At 38.3% G+C, this 21,028-nt stretch overlaps 1 protein-coding gene across 1 annotated transcript in view; it reads right to left on the reverse strand.

Annotated features, from left to right (window-relative positions):
• The window catches only part of LOC131914950 (phospholipid-transporting ATPase ABCA3-like), a 137,561-nt gene that overhangs the window by 83,705 nt on the left and 32,828 nt on the right, over nt 1-21,028 (reverse strand). The window contains exons 6-8 of the mRNA XM_059267766.1: nt 7,101-7,360; nt 3,945-4,055; nt 3,018-3,135 (exon numbers count right to left, since the gene is read on the reverse strand). Coding sequence (XP_059123749.1) covers nt 3,018-3,135; nt 3,945-4,055; nt 7,101-7,360 — 489 coding nt within the window. The remainder of the gene's footprint in view (nt 1-3,017; nt 3,136-3,944; nt 4,056-7,100; nt 7,361-21,028) is intronic.

Genomic DNA, 21,028 nt, shown 5'->3' on the forward strand with positions numbered 1-21,028 from the left:
AGCATGCTTGTTAAAGGAAAATCCAAAATTTCTGTCTCATGCCATAAGGCCACTTGATATGGAACAGAAGAAAAACTAAAGTTAAGGGACTATTCTATTGCCACTTAACTCATAATTCTTTGGTTTTATTTTGACTCTTTAAAACACTTTTAAGGTATAAATATTATCTCAAAATTTATAAAATTAATATATTTTAAACTTTTTGTCATGATATTAATGGTCATATAGAGAACTAACTAATTCTAGAAAAAGGCTTTATCTAGCTACCTGTACATGATTTTGGGTTTGAGTCTCTATCAAGTAATTAAATTAAGTTTTCGTACTCTGGATGTATGTAACAAATTGTGGTCCTTTAACCTCTTTGAGATCTACTGCATATGACATTTAAAATGTTTAAATTTTTTGCAGTGAACCATGACCATTCCTAACAGTGACCTCTGAAGTCTCCAAATGAGGATGGGGCCCCATAATGAATTCTATCTGGACTATGGTAACACCACTAAGCTGACAAACACCACCCAAAGATTGGCTTTGGACTATAAACTGCTTAGTACAATTTCAAGGTGGCTAGCTGAGATAGTCCAGCCTCATGCACTATTTCAGCCAGGATTTAAGATAAGCCCTCCACTTTCCCTTTACATGGAGACTGGCAACAAATGATGCAGCTAGCTCTCCCAGGACTTGACTAGTATCTCAATTTTCTCAGGGTACCCTAGAAATGCCATTACCACTAGACAACAGGAAGGAATTTTAAGAACACAATACTCCACATTCCCAAGAGGTGGGGTGGGTGTTTTTTGGTCATTCAGTGGGTGGTTATGGATATCTGTCATCATTTAGGAGGTTTGATAACAAGTTGTTATTGGGAATGGTCAGGGAAAAAGCTAAACATCGGAGATTAGATTCAGGGATCTTGTTTTGAAAAGAAAAAAGGGGGATATAGAAATGATAGGATAAAACAGGAGATTATTGAGTCTATTTTTAAACCAAAAAAGCAACTACTAATCTTAAATATTTTACATTGGTATGGATTTTTGTACATTGATACAAATTTGAGGTTATTTTTGTTATAGTGTATATATATTTCTATTCTTGTTTAAGATATTTTTGTATATTGATACAAACTTAAAGTTATTTTTGTTAGAACATACTGTACATATGTTTCTACTCTTGTTTAAGGTATTGTACCTATGAAGCTCATTTAACAATATAATGCAAATTTCTAGTTCTTAAAAGTTATTATTATAAACTATTTAGGATAATAAAGAAATGCAGATTAGTAGTTAGTCACCTATTACAATCAAACTTGTAGTCATGTTGGGTATGTTTTCAAGGTCAAACAGAGATACATTTTTGCTGGATATGTGATCTTCAAACACTTCAGAGAGCTATAGAATATGACATTTAAGATGTTTTAATAATATAAGGGTTTTTTTTATAGCAATGAGATTTGTCTGCTCCTGGCAGCACCAACTACTTCAGAGACAATGATGGGCATTAAAGAAACTCCATATGGTGTTTGCTTTCTTTGTGGCAAAAGTTGGACACTGGGCAAGAAATTGACCTTGCCTTGACTGATGACAGTATGCTGTCCAGGTTGGACAAGCAGGACACAAAAGAAAGCAACTGTTGAACTCTGCCAAGACAAGGTGGAACACTCCTTCAAAATTCCTGATTCACAGGAAGGTCTGTCAGTTGTTCTATGCCTGCAGGTTGAAGATGGATGCCTCAACATTTCAGAGGAACCTTGGTAACTGTCCCAGCAGCCTGTTGTTTATGTCATTTCTTAATTTTGGAAGTTGCTTGCTCTGCACTTCCTGTTTACTCAGGTAATATATCCTTCTCAGGTTTTTGATGGAGTTGAAGACTAGATAGTTATGTTATAGTTTTCCTTGTTATCAAATTTAGAAAAGAAACTCACAAAAGAGGTGTAAAGCATATAAGGTTGAGAGACAAAAAAAGATAGTTTGGGGTTGGTGATACAAGTTAGGATAGAAAGTGAATTAGATACAATACTGTGGACTCACCAATATAGGATAGATAATGGAGTATTTTCTCTGAATTTGCCAAATGCAAAAGGACTGGACATTAGTTAATGTAATTCTTACCTGTATATATTTGTATATAATTATTGTACTTACTGTATATAGTTTTACTATGTCCGAGTTAAAAACCTTCCCTTTTTATTTAGACAAAAATGTGGGAATGTTGTGTTATATTTTGATTGCATTCTGACAATAAAGTTTGTTTTGAATCAGAAGGTGAAGCTAGCCACTAGCTGACCAAAGTTAACCATACAAGTTTTGGAGAACTGAGGAGGTAGTAAGGCAGAGCTTAGTGAGGATCTCAGCCCTTTTGGAGGAAGGAATGGAAGAGGTAGGAGGTCACTGGTGGCTTCTCTGCATCTTCTCTGATCAGATTCTTACCCCAATATCTGACTCCTGATTTTTTATTAATAAAGAATAGTTAGATAAATGTATCAATGAAGTTTTTTAAAAAATCATATCCTAAACAAGTTGGACACAGTGATAATCCATCAAGGCTATGTTTTATAATTTTGGTATTCAGAAGATTAACACTTAAGGTATTACTGATATGGGGAGCTTAAGTCTGCTACTATTTTGATTCTTCTGCCACTAAATATACTATTTTAATACCTCTGTTTCCCTTACCTACCTGTGAGTTGTTTAAATATATTTCTATAGAATGTCTAATTCAACTATTTGGTATTATTTGAAGACACCTATTATTCTTATGTGAGTTTTCACAAAGAACCGATTACTAGTGTCTTGCTATATGGAAGTACTTGCTTTCAGTAGCAATTTAAATCAAGTTCTACAGAAGCACTGCTCAGTTCTAATGCCACCATTTTATATCTTCTTTATATGTACACTGGGGCACATTCATTTTTAATGTTCTAATTTCTGTCAAATTGTTTCATGTATGATTGACTTTCTATGTTTGAATGCAAGGCAGTGCTTCTAGCTAGCTAGAGATAACTGCAAATACAGACTTACTTTTATTGAAGAATGTGCTAACCATAAAGGCAAAGCATATGGACGCGATGGCATAACATGTAAGAAAGACAAAGATGAAACTGCAGTCACTGTATCGAAGGATCGGCTCCTCTACAATCTGCAATAAAGCAATCAAGACATCAGATAAGGTATGCTATAACCAAGGTCATGTAAACACAAGGAAAGAGACAAAAGTATGGTCCCTAGTGAAACAGATTACACTACCCAGCTGGTGGGACTCAAAAGACAGGAAGTTATCATCTTGCCGAGAGACTCAGCAGCATCTGAGTTTTCTAATAGGGTCAAAAAGAAAGAAAGAAAGAAAGAAAGAAAGAAAGAAAGAAAGAAAGAAAGAAAGAAAGAAACAAACAAACAAACAAACAAACAAACAAACAAAAAAACAACCAACCAACCAAAAAACCATTTTATTTTACTGTAAGCCTGGGAACAGTAAGTCCATAGCATGATATCTCTCTTTTCACTGGACTATGTGGCAGACTCAACCCATTGAAACTCACCTGCTTGCTGGAGTAGTAATTTGCCATGTGTACTTACAGTACACTTGAAATACAGCTAGGATGAATATGGAACTCTATTTTATTTTTTAAAAGACATTTTAAATTAAAAAATACAATACTGCTCAAAATAGATTATGTATTTCCTATAAAAACTTAATGTCAGAATTGGGATGTATAGTAGCATAAAACACACTAGATTTTGAAAACAATAAAAATAAGAATAAACATTATTTTAAAAATGGATACATGGTAAAAAATATTTTGTAAATAGTTGAGCTAAATATATCATTAAAAGAATGTTTCCTGTTTCTCCTATGTTTAAAAAAAATTTTAGTAGGTAGTTTTAATAACATATATGTGATTAATTTTATGTCTGTTGGACAACGTGAAACTGGATACTTGCCTGGACAAACAGTAGTGCACATATCAAAAGGATAATGATGACATATAAAGGGAAAAACGTGAAGAAATAGCCAGCCCAGATGATCCAATTTCTAAGCCCAATTATGAGCTGGTATTCCTGTAGGACAGTCAACATAAAATAAGCATTTTATATGTCTGGCATTTCATAGTGCTTTCACACATCATTCTTAAATTTTTTTTTACTACAAATGCTATAAAAATGGTTAATATTATCTCCATTTTAAGAATGAGAAAAAAAACCAAGGCTTAGAAGTCTATCAAAATTTATTCAGTAAGGTCAGCATTTCTCTTAATATATATTTTTTTCTGAGTTCAGAAATCTATTTCAATTCTAAATCTGGGATTTACAAAATAAAAACAATTTCAAATTATTTTAAGGGCTTTTTCATACATGCTTAGTGTCATTTATTCCTCTTACCCCCTTCTCCTTTTGTAAGGAAAAAATGTGTGTGTGTGTGTGTGTGTGTGTGTGTGTGTGTGTGTGTGTGTGTGTGTGTGTGTTTTGAATAAAGTTATGCTACTTGAGTGATAATGCTCCCAAGAGCTGGAGACTATCTAACAAAGTCCCCAAGAGCACTAAGAGCAGGCATGGGAAACCACCCATTGGGCAGGCTCCCTCCTTCCACTGTGGGATCTGAAGATTGAACTCAGGTCATCAAGCTTGTGCAGTAAGCTCTTTTATCTAACAAACCATCTCACTGGCCTTCAAATTAAATCATCCAGCACTAAGATAAATAGCCCCTATAAAAGCTTTACTTCCAGGATATTAAGAGAAAGGCATCTATGTAGCTTTTTCCCCTACTGGTATTTGCTTTCAAGATTTTTTTTCTGTGCTTTTAGTCTTTAGAAATTTGACTATAATAAGCCAGTGTGCATGCGTGCCTGTGTGTGTGTGTGTGTGTGTGTGTGTGTGTGTGTGTGTGTCTGTGTACAGGTGTGTGCACACTTACCTTTATGTAATGTTTATCTTTGTGTTCTCTGAGTTCCTTGCATCTGCATTTTAAAACGTTACCAATTTTGGGAAATTCTCCCAGTATTTTTAATTCTTTTTATTTTCTCATTTTTAGGAATGCAATTATATGTGTTATATCATTTGATATTGTTCCTTTACTTTTTGGATGCTTTCTTCTGAAATTTTACATTTTTCTCTCTACATTTCAGTTTTTGTAATCTCAACTGTCTTGAGTTCATTTTTTCTAGTTCTTTCCTTATTTTACTTATCTATAGATTGTAACATGAATCTTAAAAGTTCTTATTAATTGAAAAACCTGGAGCCAGGTATTGGGGTGAAAGCTGAAAGATCAAAGAAGCAGAACAAGCCACAGCCAACCTCACCTTGACAACTCCTCAGCTAACCTTGTTTCCTCAGACTGAAAGCCTCCGAGTCCTCACCCAAATGGATCTCAGCTGAACTGCTTAAAAAGCCTCTAGTTCCTGGTCCTCAGGCCTTACATACCTTTCTGCTTCCTGCCATCACTTCCTGGAATTAAAGGCCTGTGTCCTTCCCAAGCAAAGACATGAGATCTCAAGTGCTATGATTAAAGGTGTGCCACCATGCCTGGCTCTGTTCCCAGTGTGGCCTTGAACTCAGAGATCCAGATGGATCTCTGCCCCCTGAGTGATAGGATTAAAAGTGTGTGCCACCATGCCTGATTTCTATGTCTAATTTGGTAGCTGGCTCTGCTCTCTGATCCCCAGATAAGTTTTATTGGGGTACACAAATAAAATATCACCACAATGGATAAACCTGATAAAGGCACTCCTAAGTACTGTTGGAATGTTTTCTTTTGAAAATTTCATTTATGGGAATACATAGGCTGTTTTCATTCAAGTATGTAGTGTACTTTGACCACCTCTGTATCTTTACCATACTGCAACAAAGGCACATTTTAAGTACAACTATATATGAACGCCATGATTCCAGTGAATCTCAGAAATTAAGATTGCTATAACGAATTCTGGGGCTGCAGAGATGGCTCAGCAGGCAAAGGTGCCTGTTGCCATGCCTGACAAAGCCTAACAACCTCAATGTGATCCATAATAAGCACATGATAGAGAGAATTGACTCTTGCAAGTTGTCTGCAGACTTCTATACATGCCATGGCGCATGTGGGTAGGTAGATAAACTAAATAAAAATGCAAAAAAACACCCACAAAACCCCAAGAATTTTGGATAATTCAACACTTACAGTCTTTAGAATATTAATCACAGTTAAAATACCTGTCTGATATGTCCAACAACTATGTATTTTTAAATTTCTTGAGAATTTCATATATGAATACTGTATTTATATCATTTTCATCCCCTTTCTTCCTCCTCCAGCTCCTAATGTGTCCAACACCCATTTCCTGAAATTCATGACTACTTCTTTAATTTTTGTTGCCATGTAAGCACACACACACACCCCCTACTGAGTCCATTCACTTGTTCCTCAGATGTACAGATGTCTAGGGCAGACCACATGGGACTGGATAACCTAGCAGGAGGCTTCTTCCTGGAAAAGAACTGACTTTATCTCAGCAGCCATTTGATTGAATGTGACTCTTCATCTAGGGGTGGGGCTTTGTGAGATTTCCCCTACCTATGTCCAACATCTGTGTCTTATCTAAGTCTACTACTCATGATCAACTTTTTTTTGATTGTTTTACTGTTTGTTGATTTTTCATTTGTTTAGTAACTTTTTTTGTTCTTGTTGAAAACTTGAACATTGTGAAAGTAAATGGATACTGATGTTAACAGACCAGTAGTGTTGGGACTGATGTTAATTTATCCCTGAACCAGACTGTATTTGAAATTCATTGCTGCTCTAAGTATAAAAGACTTCAAGTTCATCTAGTAATATTTTTGTCCTCCTCCTTGACTTCAGGTTTTCTTCTATGTTGCTTTCCTGTTTAAATTTGTCTCTGAAGTTTTCTAGCTTGTGAAGTTGATATCATCAAGACTCGCTCTTCTGTATTTGTGTCTCTTGCTGCTCTGTTAGAATATAACCAATATTCAGAAATTCTGAATATATAGAAGGAGGGAATTAACTTTCCAAAAGATATCCACAGGCTGTGTGTGCACATGCATACATAAATATATATATATATATATAATATGTACTTTTTAAAACAGAAACTATCACAAAGTAAGTGATATTACCTTTAATCTTTTTTCCTTTTCAAACACAATGGATCGTGTGATGGAAAGAACAATGGAAGAGAACATAATTATGAACATCAAAGGGATGAAAGGACTGGAGATCCAAAGTAATTTATCCTGAGGATGAGCTGGGTATGGAAATCTCTGTATGAGAATGTTAGTTTCATCAAATAGCTTTTTCCCAGCACTGATTTCATGATATAACATAATGCTCTTATCCACGGCATGCTGTACTGCCAGGAATCCTTCCCTGATATACCCTGTGTGAGAAAACTCATGGTCAAATAAAACAGATTAAAGAGTAACTCAGACATATGATGAAGGAAATGCAAATAATCTTTAGCTTGCAACCTACAGAACCTACCACAGATTTGACATAAAAGACATTTCCTTGGCTGAATGTATTTGTCTCTTCCCAAAAGTAAAATATTAACATTAATAAAACTGGCAAGCGGCAAGTCCCCAGCAGCCAGCCAGCACGTAAGAGAACCACCTCCAGGCTGCACCACAACTGCCGCCACCACCAATTGAGTTTTATTTCCACTGCCGCCCAACCCCACCACTTGATCATCCTCCCAGTGGCCAGCCATTCCCCCAAACTCCAGCAGACTCCATAGGCACAGGCACAACCCCTATCAGTTGGAAGAAAAGTCCTCAGCAGCCAGCCAGCAGGTGAGAGACCTGCCTCCAGGCTGCACCACCACAGCCACCCACTGGATTCTCTTTCCCCAAGACCCAATCTGCTGCCCAACTCCAACCACCAGATCATCCTCCCAGTGGCCAGCTGGCCCCCACAACCCCAGCAGACTCTGTAGGCACAGGCACAACCCACACCAGTTGGAAGAACAGGTGAATTATTGGCCTCCCAGCTGAACTGCCACGACCTCCAGATCCTAAACCCCTGGACTTATTCCATGCCCCGCTCCCATCTCAGTACCAGCAAGGCAGCTGAGCCCTGCCCCCAACTCTGGTGGAATTCAGATGCTCTGGTGCAGTCCCCAGCTGCCTGCCAACAGGGGGGAGACCTGCCTCTAAGCTACACCACGACCACCCTCTGGATTCTGTTCCCCCAAGACCCACTCCACCACCCAATCCCACCTACTAATCATCCTTTCCATGGCCAGCCCTCCCTCGAAACCGCAGCAGACTACAGAGGCACAGATACAACCCACACCAGCTGGAAAAACAGCAGTCTACATAGGCACAGGCACAACCCATACCAGCTGGAAAAATAGATTCCACAGGCACAGGTACAGCCCATATCAGTCAGAAGAACAGAAGGATTCTCTGGATCTAGGCACCCAACCCCTGACAAACCTCACCTGAGAAAATCGTAATGGACACGAAAACCTGCCAATCACCAGAACCCTTGTGCATTCAGGACAAAAGACAATAAAGAAACAGATAATAAAGGAACAAAATACCCTTCCAACAAAGACAACACAAGAATCAACACCCAGAGCTATAATCATCCCAAACCCAGACCTATAAATGCCAGTGTAAGAATACATTCAACAACAGAAAGGGCAATATGGCACCACCAGAACCCAGTGATCTTACAACAGCAAGACCTGAACATTCCAATGCAGCTAAAGCATAAGAAAATGACCTTAAAAGAAACTTTATGATGATGACAGAGGCCCTTAAAGAGGAAATGAAAAAATCCTTTAAATAAATGGAGGAAAAGATAAACAAAAAATTGGAATAAATCAATAAATCCCTTTAAGAAATCCAAGAAAAAAAAAACAATCAAATAGGTAAAGGAAATGGTTCAAGACCTGAAAATTGAAATAGAGGCAATAAAGAAAACACAAACCAAGGGAATTCTGGAAATGGAAAATCTGGGTAAGAGAACAGGAACTAAAGCTGCAACTATCACCAACAGAATACAAGAGATGGAAGAGAGAATCTCAAGTGTTGAAGATGCAATAGAGGAAATAGATTTATTGGTCAAAGAAAATATTAAATCCAATAAATTCTTAACACAAAACATCCAGGAAATCTGGGACACCATGAAAAGACCAAACCTAAGAATAATAGGGATAGAAGGAGAAGAATCCTCAAAGGCACAGAAAATATAGTCAACAAAACCAAAGATGAAAACTTTCCCAACCTAAAGAAGGATATGCCATAAAAATACAAGAAGCTTACAGAACACTAAAGAGACTGGACCAAAAAAAAAGTCCCCTTGTCACATAATAATCAAAATAGTAAACATACAGAATAAAGAAAGAATATTAAGAGCTGCAAAGGAAAAAGACCAAGTAACATATAAAGGCAGACCTATTAGAATTACACCCAACTTCTCAATGGAGACTATAAAAGCCAGAAGGTCCTGGACAGATGTTTTGCAGATACTAAGAGACCATGGATGCCAGCCTAGACTAATATGCCCAGCAAAATTTTCAGTCACCACAGACAGAGAAAACAAGATATTTCATGACAAAATCAGATTTAAACAATACCTATCCACAAATCCAGCCCTATAAAAAGTACTAGAAGGAAAACTCCAACCCAAGGAAGTTAGGTACACCCATGAAAAATCTATAATTTTACACCAGCAAAACTCAAAGAAAGGACACACACACACACACACACACACACACACACACACACACACACGCACACACACACACACACACACGCACATGCACGCGCGCGCGCACACACACACACACACACACACACACACTCTACTACCACTACCACCAAAACAAAAAAAATAACAGGAATTAACAATGACAGACTCAATTTGCCAGTAAAAAGACATAGGCCAACAGAATGGATATGTAAATAGGATCTACCCTTCAGCTGCATACAAGAAACACACCTCAACTTCAAAGATAGACACTACCTTAGAGTAAAGGGTTGGGAAAGGATTTTCCAATCACATAGCCCTAAGGTGCAAGCTGGTGTACTTATCCTAATATCTAACAAAATAGACTTCAAACTAAATTTAATCAAAAGAGATGGAGAAGGACATTTCATATTCATCAAAGGAAAAATCCATCAAGATGAAGTTTCAATTCTGAACATCTGTGCCCCAAATACAAGGGCACCCACATTTTTAAGTGAAACATTATTAAAGCTTAAATCATACATCAAACCCCACACACTAATAGTGGGAGACTTCAACACTCCACTCACCAATGGACAAGTCTGCCAGGCAGAAACTTAACAGAGAAATAAGGGAACTAACAGACCTTCTACAGAACATTCCACCCTAACACAAAAGAATATACCTCCTTCTCAGCATCTCATGGAATCTTCTCTAAAACTGACCACACACTTGGTTACAAATCAAATCTTAACAGATACAAAAAAATTGGAATAACCCCCCTATATCTTATCAGATCACCATGGGTTAGCGTTCAACAACAACACAAACTACAGAAAGCCTAAAAACTCGTGGAAACTGAACAAATCTCAACTGAATTACCAACGGGTCAAGGAAAATATAAAAAAAGAAATTAAAGACTTCCTAGAATTCAATGAAAATGAATCCATAACATACCCAAACATATGGGACACTATAAAAGCAGTGCTAAGAGGAAAGTTCATAGCACTAAGTACCAACATAAAGAATTTGGAGAAATCCCACACTAGCTGCTTAACAGCACACCTGAAAACTCCAGAACAAAAAGCAGAAAATTCACCCAGGAGGAGTAGATGACAGGAAATAATTAAACTCTGGGCTGAAATCAACAAAATAGAAACAAAGAGAACAATACAAAGAATCAATGAAACAAAAGAGTTGGTTCTTTGAGAAAACCAACAAGATAGACAAACCCTTATCCAAACTAACTAAAAGGCAGAGAAAGAATATCCAAATTAACAAAATCAAAAATGAAAAGGGGGATACAACAACAGACACTGAGAAAATCCAGAGAATCATTAGGTCATACTTCAAACACTTGTACTCCACAAAATTAGAAAATCTAAAAGAAATGGACAATTTTCTTGATAGGTACCACATACCAAAATTAAATCAAGACCAGACAAACAATTTAAATAGACCTATAGCCCCTAAGGAAACAGAACCAATCATCAGTTACCCTGGTACCCAAACCACACAAAGATGCAACAAAGAAAGAGAATCACAGACAAATCTCCCTCATGAACATTGATGTAAAAATAGTATAATACTGGCAAACCAAATCCAAGAACACATTAAAAAAAATCATCCACCATGACCAAGTAGGCTTCATGCCAGAGATGCAGGGATGGTTCAACATACGAAAATCTGTCAATGTAATCCACCATATAAACAAACAAAAGAAAACAAACCACATGATCATCTCATTAGATGCTGAAAAAGCCTTTGGCAAAATCTGACACCTGTTCATGATAAAGGTCTTGGAGAGATCAGAGATACAAGGAACATACTTAAACATAATAAAAGCAATATACAGCAAGCCAACAGCCAACATCAAATTAAATGGAAAGAAACTCAAAGCAATTACACTAAAATCAGGAACAAGACAAGACTGTCCAATCTCTCCATATCTATTCAAGTTCTATCTAGAACAATAAGACAACAAAAGGAGATCAAGCAGATACAAATTGGAAAGGAAGAAGTCAAACTTTGGCTATTTGCAGATGATTATGACAGTATACATGAGTGACCCCAAGAATTTTACCAGAGAACTCCTACGGCTGATAAACACCTTCAGTAATGTGGCTAGATACAAGATTAACTCAAAAAATTCAGTATCCCTCCTATATACAAATGATAAATGGGCTGAGAAAGAAGTCAGGGAAACAACACCCTTTATAATAGCCACAAATAACATAAAATATTGGGGTAGCTCTAACAAAACAAGTGAAAGACCTGTATGACAAGAACTTTAAGTCTTTGAAGAAAGAAATTTAAGAAGATATCAGAATATAGAAAGATTTCCCATGAACATGGATTGGTAGGATTAACTTAATAAAAATGGCAATCTTACTAAAAGCAATCTACAGATTCAATGCAATCCCCACCAAAATCCCAACACAATTCTTCACAGACCTAGAAAGAACAATATTCAACTTCATTTGGAAAAACAAAAAACCCAGGATAGCCAAAAGAATCCTGTACAATAAAACAACCTCTGGAGGTATCACCATCCCTGACTTCAAGCTCTACTATAGAGCTATAGTAATAAAAACAGCCTGGTGTAGGCATAAAAACAGACAGGTGGATTAATGGAATCAAATCAAAGACCCTGACATAAATCCAAATGTGGGAGCCCATTCTCGGGTTCCTCGTGGCTTTACCCAGCAGGTCCGCATAGAGGATGATTAGACCACGGGCCTGAGTGCAGGTGTCTGAGATGGTCTGCACTTGGCTGTGCTGGGGGAGGAGGTCTTTTGCTCCACCCCTTGGCGTCTCTATAAAAACCCTGGGGCCGAGACAGTCGGGGCCCGTTGGAATAGGTTCCAGGCCCTCTCGAGGCTATCCTTTATTTTCTATTTGTTTATCTCCGTGATATTCTCCGCAATAAATCCTTCTATCTAATATTTCCTGCTGCTCGTACTCAAGAAAACTCTGGGGAACTGTGGGGGTGGTTGGGTAAACGCCTCACAGAATGGCGCCATGAACAGGGACTAAAGAAAAAAGAAAAAAAGGGACTAAAGAAAAAAAGGGGGGACTAAAAAAAAGGGGGGACTAAAGGACAAATGAACAGGGACTAAAGACAAAGTAATAGGGACTAAAGATAAAGGAAAATAATAGTTTTATTACAGAGTTTTTGGCGAAAGTGCTGAGTTCAGCCCTGCCAGTGGATAAGGCATGCCGGTGTTATGGAAAATATATATATTTTTATATATATTATTGAGAGGCAGGGGTTTTATCCTCGAGAGAAAAGGAAAGCGGACTGGAAGGATGTCCGATGCTGCAGCGAAATTCTCTTCTATCAAAATTTTCTATCTTCTATCCCTTTCTCAATTTCTATCTGAAAAAGTATAAGGCATAGGATAGTAATATAGTGTAGGAAAAACTTAGAAGTATAAGATTGTATAGAAAAAAATAAGGCAACTAGACAGGAAAAACTCTACAATTTTCTAACTTTGGGGGATATAAACGCAAACTGGGAAAAAAAATCTTTCTTTGGGCTTTTTGGGTAGTAAAAAAGCTCTTCTCTGAGCTTTTGGGGAAGAAAAAGTTTCCTATGGAAGCTTTTGACCTGGGGACAGCTGAAATGCAAAGTCCAAGCGGCAGGAGAAAGTAATTTCTCCCTGAGGCAAAAATGGGGGTGTAAGAAGTCAAAGTTTAAAGTTGGGAAGTTTGGGGAGAAGTTGGTCTTTCTCTTGGGGAAAAAAAAAAATTCTTTCTCTTAAACTAAAAGCTTTTCTTGGAAATTTTTGGGGAAATCTCTCTAAAAAGCCTTAATCTTAAACTTAAAAACTAAAGCCTTTAACTTTCTCTCAAAAGGGCAAAAATTAGAATCACCTGAAGATATTAGTATGGGGACCACCTGTGATTAGCTCAAAGGGAAAACAACAAACCTCTTAAGACAGCAAAACCTCTCCAAGTTCTTTCAAGTTTTAAAAATCCTCCCTGCAATGCAGGAGGCAGGGACAAGTTCCTAAAAACCTCTTCTAAGCTCTGTCTCTTCAAGCTAGTAAAAGACAGTGGGTCAGAATACCCTGAGGGAAACGCTTGGGAGAGTGTGGGTAAAGAGCTACAGAGAGCCCAAAAGGGCCAGAAACTTTACCTGAGAAAAGCAAAAAAGCCAAGCTTTTCAGTTACAGCCGAGCTGGGGCATCAATGGTTTTGTTTCTGAGTTGAGCGTTTCAGAATGAAAAGGTGCTCCTAATCGTTCTAATGCAAAGATCCCCTGAAGCAGTGCAAACTGTTAGCATTGTATCCTCGCTTCTGAGCAAAAACTCAGAGGTGACTGGCCAGCGCCTCTGAGCTGAAATGCATTTTGGGGATACTAGGGTTCCTGCAGTTGAAACTTCCTGGAGCACAGAGCTGAGGCAGGAAGGTGCAGGACCCAGGGGAAGATTGCTAGTGAACAAACAAAACTAAAGCCACTTTCCTACAAGTCCCGGGTTGATAGGTCCACAGCTGCAAAAAGAAATCTGAGAAAAAGCTTTCCTATCAGAGAAAGGACCTTCCTGGGAAAACAGTAAAGCTGAACGGTGTCTGAAGCAGTTGTGCTGCTGAGTCAGAATGCTGTCTGGGGAAAGAGCCCAGCCAGGGCAGAAGAGAACTATCCAGGAGTGAAGCTTTCTTTTCTGTCAGAGAAAGCATCTCTTTGAGAAAAGCTTTGTTTCAACTGACTCCCGTGAGATGAGGGGGAGTGTAGCCCGAAGGGGTGATTGTCTCTGGCATAAGCTCTGTCCTTGAGCACCCAGACAAGCAAATACAACCCACTGGGGGACTAGGCCAGGTGAAGGCCTGATGAGGCAAAACACCTGTCCTAATGGGAGTTTAGAAATGGCAAAAACCTCCTTTGTTAGATTTTCAGTCTGTACATAAACCACACAGACCCCGAAAACAAACGGACAAAAAAACCCTACCTTCAGGTGCAGGGAAAGCCGCCACTGTAGTGTTGGAAACTGTTTCTGGGGTAGAGGGGATAAACTGAGACCAAAATGGGAACTGTCTGGGAAAAAGACTCCGAAGAAACAGAAGGGACAGATACCTTCCCAGAAAATACATGACCTGTGAAAAGCTGCTAGAATTTGAGGCAGATTCGGGGAGAGAAAAAAAACCCCTACCTCCAAAGGCAGCTAGCAGAGGAACAGAGCCGCAGACAGATACCTAAAGCTCTGCATCTGGGGAAGGAAGGAACAAGCAAAATGAGATAGATCAGTGGGAGAAAATCTCTCCGAAAGAGCTATGGAAAAGCTGTTGTAAATGATCTTGTTTTTCACTGACTGGCTAAGGCAAACACAAGCCCCAAGGAAAGTTGCTATCAGAAATTGTCCACCTCAATGCGCGCTAACGAGGCAGGTACAGTTCTGATTTGGGGGCCATTGTCAAATGAAGGAGAGACACCTGTTAAAGCCAGCTGAGGAGAGACCAGAAACCTCCCAATGTCCCATAATTGAAAATGTAAAATGCTTGTTCAAATCTCCCGTTGCAAAAGCAAAAAACTTTGTTCAAACCTCCCGGGCAAGAATTTGTAAGCAAGTCTGGTAAAAGAGAACCAGTTGACTCTCAGACCCGAAAAGAACTATGGGAAATGACTGATGGGAGAATGATATAAGGGACTGATATAGGACTGATTATTATGGACTGATATAAGAGAAATGCATTCTGGGAAAGGTAGTTTTTCCACTAAAGATGGCGACATTGCCCTGAAACACGTTTGTCAGCTCGAAAATACGTTCATGGTAAACTTTAAAATACAGCTTTTAAAAGAATAAGGAGGAAAATCATCTAAGAGTTTAAGTATCAGTTCCAATGAAAAATTGAAAGGATACGGAACTAGGTGCTTCGCGGTTTGGGGCTCCTTTGGTAAAATGCCTTATTTACCCTAATAGCTGTGCAAAGTTTTTACAGTAGTTGAAAGACAAAAAGCTACCTTTAAGAGCAAACAAGCCACTTTAAAATCGTTAAGAAAACAAGGGAAAGCAGTTTATACACTGAACGTTGTCTTAGATATGAAGAAACTTATGTGAAATTAAAAATTATTTACCTCTTGAACAGCCTGCAATGAGTGATTCCTTTGCAAATCTAATTAAGGGGATAAGAAACAGGCATTCAAAAAAGAAATGACTGCTTTATAGATGGGAAACAAACTTCAGAAAAATCTGTCTTTAAAAAGTTGCTTCACCTGAAAGTTCCTTATAAAAAATCAATGCTAAATATTACAGCTGCTAATAACATCAGGAGTTAAAGCTAATGAAGTGAAAATACTAAATACAGTTCAGAGCTGTGCCACTTGTGGCTTTACTAGCTTCTTTAAAAAAATATTTTATATCACCTAATAGCTGTGCAGTATTTGGAGACGAGCTTTACAGCAGCTAAATACGGTAATTTCACCCTCAGCGTGAAGTGAAGTTTTTTGGTAGAGCAAACCAAGAGTACTGCTGTAATGGAAACGTTTGTCTGAATTGAAGCACTTAGGGGAACTACTATGAATTTGGGTGAAGGGACAGCCTCTAGTTAAAAACCATTTACTGCTGACAGTGCATCTCTGCCGGTCCGGAACGGCTGAGAGAACTGGCAACTTTGGAGTGTGGCATCATCCTTAGAAGGTTACAGTCCCCTAGCAACAACTTTCACAATTCTATAACAACACCACTCACTAAATCCCAGTGTTGTATAGCAAAGCTGACTATAAACTCTAAACTTTAGAAATGATGTATGTACTTTCTGTCTAGTTAAGAGAATCTAATAGAGATAGTGATAATAATTAAGAGTAAGAAATAGAAAAAGATGAAAATAAGATATGTGAGTTTGTAAAAATTCTCTTGTTAGATCTGTGTTAAGAAATCTTTAGGTGTTTGCTAAGTTAAATATATGCTAATGGTAGCCCTAAATAAGTTTGTAAAATAGATCTATAGAGTTCCTTTAAGAATATAAGCTTGCAAGAAATATCTAAGGTAGTCTTAAGACATGTAGTAATAAGCTTGTAAGAAGTAAAGATGCTAGTTGTAAATGTAAGTTTAAATAAGAATAAGATGGAATGAATAAGTAATGAGAAATATATTTGCTAAAGTAGTTCTATAGTTTCCTTAAGGAGTATAAATAAGTAGATGTTAATACGTTATGTGAGTTTGTAAAATGTAAATGTTGAATGTGAGTCTAAATGCTTTGCAAGGCAAAAAAATGTTATATGTGAGTTTGTGAAAAAGTGTAAATGTTAAGTGTGAGTCTATTAATGTATGTGGTGAAAGAACCTGAGACATACAGAAGTTAGTGTCCTAGCAGACTGCAAAGTAGGCAGTCTGAGCGGTTTTCAAAAGCTCCAGAAGCCACTAAGAAGCTAAGAATGGTGGACGCCAGAACCAGCACAAGGCATCCGCAGCTGAGATCCGTGGAAAATTAACGCAACACAGAAAAACCTGAGCTAACATCAAAAAAACGGTGTGGTTTAGAATACTACTGTACCTAAAAAGGTCGGTCTATGAGAACAAAAGTTGCAGAGACGCTTGTTTGAACTAAAATTGTTAACTGCAAAAAGTTTTGGTTATGGATTTCTTCATATTTGGAAGTGAAGCCTGATACCAGAATTTATTTCTTGTTTTAACTTTTTGAACTTAAAATGAGATAAAACTACAGAAAGGTTTTGGTTGTGGATTTCTTCATATTTGGAAGGCTAGTACCAGAATTTATCATTTGAATTCCAGGACTTAATGAACTGAACAATAGATTTCACTGCAATGGGACAATTTTGAGTTTACTTACAGTAATGACCCAGAAACTGTTTTCTGGGACTGGTTTTGTGTTACAAATGGAACTGTTTAAATGGAAAAGTTTGGGTTTTCTAACCAGGCTTGAGATTTTGCTTAAAAAATTATAAAGAAAAGAGGGAGAGTTAATATTCCTTAGTCTAATTTCAAAAATTGTTTGAGTGGATTAATGTCGTGTTTTGTTAGTAAGAAATGCAAATGGGGTATACTAAGAGACTACTTTTAAAGTGTGTAAAGAGTTTTATTAAGAAACTGCTTTTGGATGTTTTGCTAAAAGTTTTCAAAGTGTTCATGGTTAGATTGAAAATATTGCTTTTCAATATGGGTTTGTAGGAATTGTATAAGTTTGGGTTCTTCTAACTAGGTTTCAGATTGTTTAAAAAATTATAAAGAAAAGGAGGAGTTATGAGGTTGAATTATGTTTGCAGAAATTATATTTACCCTATTGATATTAATGCACCCTGGTTTTGTGGAGTTAAGGAAATATTTAAGTTTGATGTGAATACATTGAAGTTTTTCCTATGTTCTGTTAGCAAGAAAATTCAAATGATTGAGTTAAAGTTGTAAGACGGAAAAAAATTGTTAACTATATTTAGCACCATATATGCTAATTCAAATGGTTCTGTTAAGAGTTCGCTTTGAGTTGTAAGATTGAGAGAACTGTGACTATGTATAGCAATATTTATGTTAACCTGTTAATGGTAATGATGAAGCTAGGGATTCTTTAAGTTTGTAGTCACCTTAAGAGGTTTTGGTTTAGAAAGGGCTTGAGGCAGCTAAGACTGCTGTAGTCACCTTGGACCTAATTCAAAAGAGAAATGCCATCTTTATCATCCTCTACTCCCATACTGGGAGGTGTAACAGCTATGGAGATTGCTATACGCCATTAATAGTTATTTTTTATATATATTAAGAAAGGGGGACCTGTGGGAGCCCATTCTCGGGTTCCTCGTGGCTTTACCCAGCAGGTCCGCATAGAGGATGATTAGACCACGGGCCTGAGTGCAGGTGTCTGAGATGGTCTGCACTTGGCTGTGCTGGGGGAGGAGGTCTTTTGTTCCACCCCTTGGCGTCTCTATAAAAACCCTGGGGCCGAGACAGTCGGGGCCCGTTGGAATAGGTTCCAGGCCCTCTCGAGGCTATCCTTTATTTTCTATTTGTTTATCTCCGCGATATTCTCCGCAATAAATCCTTCTATCTAATATTTCCTGCTGCTCGCACTCAAGAAAACTCTGGGGAACTGTGGGGGTGGTTGGGTAAACGCCCCACATCCACACACCTACAAACACCTGAGTTTTGACAAGTAAGCCAAAATTATACAACGGAAAAAAAGAAAATATCTTCAACAATTGGTGCATGTAGAAGAATGCAAATAGATCCATATTATTACCCTGCACAAAACTCAAGGCCAAGTGGATCAAAGACCTCAACATAAATCCAGTTACACTGAACCTGATAGAAGAGAAAGTGGGAAGTAGTCTTTAATGCATTGGCACAGAAGTCAACTTTCTGAATATAACACCAATAGCACAGACACTGAGATAAATAATTAATAAATGGGACCTCATGAAACTGAGAAGCTTCTTTAAGGCCAAGGACATGGTCAGTAAGACAAAACAGCAGCCTATAGAATGGGAAAAGATCTTCACTAATCCCACATATGACAGAAGGCTGATCTCCAAAATATATAAAGAACTCAAGAAACTAGACATCAAAACGCCAAATAACTCAAAAAACAGCATACAGATCTAAAAAGAGAATTCTCAACAGAAGAATCTCCAATGGCCGAGATACACTTACAGAATTGTTCAATGTCCTTAGCCATTAGGGAAACACAAATCAAAATGACTCTGAGATACCATCTTACACCTGTCAGAATACCTAAGATCAAAAAACACTGATGACAGCTTCTTTTGGACAGGATGTGGAGTAAGGGGAACACTCTTTCACTGCTGGTGGGAGTGTAAACTTGTACAGCCACTTTGGAAATTGATATGGCAGTTTCTCAGAAAATTGGGAATCAATCTACCTCAGGACCCAGCTATACCACTCTTGGGCATATACTCAAGGAATGCTCAATCATACTACAAGGACACTTGCTCAACTATGTTCATAGCATTGTTATTTGTAATAGCAGAACCTGGAAACAATCTAGATGTCCCTCAACTGAAGAATGGATAAAGAAAATGTGGTACATTTATACAATGAAGTATCACTCAGAGGTTAAAAAAAATTACATCATGAAATTTGCAGGCAAATGGATGGAACTAGAAAAAAAAATCATCCTGAGTGAGGTAACCTGGACCCAGAAAGACAAACATGGTATGTACTCACTCATAAGTGGATATCAGGTATAAAGTAGGGGATAACCAGGCTACAATCCATAGCCCCAGAGAGGCTAAGTAACAAGGAGGGCCCAAAGATGGCTGCACGAATTTCCCTTGGAATGGGAAATAGCAGATATCTCCTGGGTAAACTGGGGGCAGGGGTGGAGGGAGGATGGGAACATGAGGGATTAGGTTGGGTGGGTTGGGGGCAGGATAGAGGTGGAAGTGATGAAAGAGATGTCTTGATGGGGGCACGTCTTTGGGTTGGGGGAAACTTGGTGTCAGGGAAACTCTCTGGAATCTACAAGAATGACCACAGCTAAAACTCCTAGCAACAGTGGAGAGGATGCCTGCACTGGCCTTCTCCTGCAATCAGACTGGTGACTACCCTAATTGTCATAAAAAAGCCTTCAACCAGCAACTGATGGAAGCAGATGCAGAGATCCACAGCCAAGCACTGGGCCAATCTTTGGTAGTCCTGCTGAAGAGAGGGAGATGGGATTGTAAGAACAAGATCATGACAGAAGAACCCACAGAAACAACTGACCTGAGCTTGTGGGAGCACACGGATTCTTGAGCAACAGTTAGGGAGCCTGCATGGGACCAACATAGGTCCTCTGCACATGGGTGACAGCTGTGTAGCTGTTTGTAGGGCCCAATAACAGTGGGATCAGGACCTGTCCTTGGTGCTTCAGCTGGCATTTGGGAACTTATTCCCCATGCTGGGTTGCCTAGCCCAGCCTTGATGCAGGAGGAGCAGCTTTGTCCTGCCTCAACTTGATGTGCCATGCTTTATTGACTCCCATGGGAGGCCTGCCCCTTTCTGAATGGAGGCTGAGGAGTTGATGGGAAGGGGTAGATGGGAGGAGGGGGAGAGAATGGGAGGAGAAGAGGGAGGGGAAAGTGTGGTTGGTAAGTAAAATAAATGAAAAAATTTAATTAAAAAAGTAAAAAAAAAAACTGGCAAGCTTGCTAAATAGTCTACTTTCAAACTTGCTAAATTTTCTACCTACAAAAAGAATGACAATGTAATTAAATATTGGGAAGACCATGACTTGAAAATATAAATAAAGGAATGAAATCCCAGAACCAGAAATTATAAAAAGGCAAAAAGTAAAGAACACAAAGACTTATTATGTTCAACAAAGTACAGCATAGATAAAATCAGAAACTGGGGACTAGGTTGATAGAAAAGCAGGAAAACTGTGAGCCAACAAGCATAAAGACCAGGCTTCAGATGCCCAGGAC

This window comes from Peromyscus eremicus, chromosome 1 (assembly GCF_949786415.1).
Source record: "Peromyscus eremicus chromosome 1, PerEre_H2_v1, whole genome shotgun sequence".
Classification (NCBI taxonomy): Eukaryota; Metazoa; Chordata; class Mammalia; order Rodentia; family Cricetidae; genus Peromyscus; species Peromyscus eremicus.